Raw genomic sequence first — 2,094 nt, forward strand, 5'->3', positions numbered from 1 at the left:
TACTTGATCAGCTTGCTGAGGATCTCCTCACACTTCTGTAACTCCAGGCTTTGGCGACGTGCCGTCCCCTTTGTTTGTAGGACCTGCCCACACAAAGGATGCTGTTACAAGGGGGAACCGCTGCGGGCTTTAGCGTTCAGCAAACAGCTCGGAGGCCAAAGCAGCTGGTTCTGAGCAGAGCTTTGCTTTTCAACCCTCTCGCTTTACAAGCTACTGTCTCAAGGGGTGGGGAGATGTAGTGCTGCTGCAGAAAGAAAATTCAAATCTTTCAAATGGAGCCATCTTCCACGAGAATCAAGAGGCAAAGGGCTCAGCTGCGGGATGGTTGATGGTAACAGCCGGGACGTGCAGCCGCAGCTTGAGTTGCAGAACGGGAGCCCCATCCAGGAGCTCTGGTGGGAACAGCTCCCAGCAGCCTACCTTTCCTCTGGGGGCAGCAAGCTTTGTCAAGATAGGTTCAAAGACAGCATGGTCAAAACAAGCAGCCAAAGAATAAAGGACAGCACATGGGGTGTGTGAGTTCCCTGCCCGAGCCCCTGGCACAGACAGCACGCGAGAAGCAGAGGGAGAAAGCACTTGTGCTGCTGTCCTGACACTGCATTGACCGCGGCATGTGAAATACCAGAGAGCAGCTGGTGCCCCCAGCACTGCTGTCCCGTACCCCCCTGAGCGCACGGTCAGCCCTTTGCCTGGGGATCTGCAGCAGGTCAGCCACCAGCACAGGGACATCCCCTGGGCTCTGAGCACGCAGCTCGTGGGGCACACGATGGGGAGGCTCCACAGCACGGGGCACAATTCCTGAGCCAGCTTCGGTCCCTTCCCAGGACAAACAGCAAGCAAAAGAGCCCTCATAGAGTCCCCTTCCCCAAGACAGAGTCTGGTCAGAACCCAGCTGTTCCAGTAAGATTTTCCCCACCTGAATATCCCCCTAAGCTAGCGGTGGCAGCCCATGCTGGGCTTGCTGGTTCGGTTGCTCTCCACTCTGTCACACAGACAAGCTACATGGATGCTGCAGATCCTCTGAGCAGCGCACCCCACCCAGCACAAGCAGCAGCGAGCTCGAGAGTGGCTGGTCCGTGGGCAGATGGCAGATCTGTCAGGGGCTTACGATGTGACCCATGGGGCTGGAGTATCCTCACGTGTCCCCTGCGGTGTCCCTCCCCAGGACAAACAGCACAGCACACTGCAGCTCCACCCAGCCTCGCGCACACACACACACACACACACACACACGATTGCTCTGCTCAGGAGCATAAGGTTTTATTCTTTAAATGTCAAGTGAAACCTAAACCAGCCAAATTATGTTCTGGAGGTTGGGGAGTGACCATACGGACAACAACTGTCAGAAAACGGCCAAGGCTGGGGAGCAAGGGCCCAGCATTGCTGGCATTCTCTGACCACCCAGGACCTCCTCAGCCCCCCCACCTCTCTGAAGAGACATATGGAGACTATTTAAAACCCTTGAACAAGCTGCAGGCTGCCTGCTGCTCAAGGGGGACAATGTGTGACAGTGGCTGGGGAAGGATGCCTGGCATATCTGTGCTGCGTTTGCAGCGGGCCCCTAAGGATGTGCCTCCTTTGTTCACCCGCCCCAGCCCAGCCCGGGTTTCACAACACGAGCCACGGCATTTCTGTGGGGAGGGGAGGAAGCGTGACACCTGTTTCATTTATAACCCGTGATGGAGCAGACTCCGGGGAGCAGTTTGGCTCTTACCAGCTCATCAATGTCTGCGCCGTTGACAGGTGCAGCCCGCTGCCGCGGTCCCCTGGCAGGCTGCAGCGACTGCTTCTTCCTCTGGTGCCTTCCCTGCCCCGAGGAGTACACGGCCGCGCTCTGCTTGCCCCGGGCTGCCTTCCTGGGTCTCACTGAAACACAGAAAGCCACGGGCTTAGCAGAATGGGTTACCCTGGGAGCTGAGATGACAAGCCCCTTGCCAAGCAGCAAACAGCAGGCAGACCCTCGCTCACAGCAAACCTGCGGGCGACTGCAACGACCCGGCTTCTGGCCAGCCTGTCCTTGCTCAGCACGTGCTCGTGTCAGCCGTGCTCTCCATACCCACAGGTCTCACCTGGAGAGGATAACTGCCTCCTGTC

At 57.8% G+C, this 2,094-nt stretch overlaps 1 protein-coding gene across 1 annotated transcript in view; it reads right to left on the reverse strand.

Annotated features, from left to right (window-relative positions):
* Positions 1–5: 5 nt before the first annotated feature.
* Positions 6–2,094, reverse strand: part of BAZ1B (bromodomain adjacent to zinc finger domain, 1B) — a gene marked incomplete at both ends in the record, with an annotated part of 31,668 nt that continues 29,579 nt past the window's right edge. The window contains 2 exons of the mRNA XM_010076411.1: positions 6–83; positions 1,715–1,866. Coding sequence (XP_010074713.1) covers positions 6–83; positions 1,715–1,866 — 230 coding nt within the window. The remainder of the gene's footprint in view (positions 84–1,714; positions 1,867–2,094) is intronic.

The sequence above is a fragment of the Pterocles gutturalis genome, unplaced genomic scaffold, assembly GCF_000699245.1.
Source record: "Pterocles gutturalis isolate BGI_N339 unplaced genomic scaffold, ASM69924v1 scaffold29238, whole genome shotgun sequence".
Classification (NCBI taxonomy): domain Eukaryota; kingdom Metazoa; phylum Chordata; class Aves; order Pterocliformes; family Pteroclidae; genus Pterocles; species Pterocles gutturalis.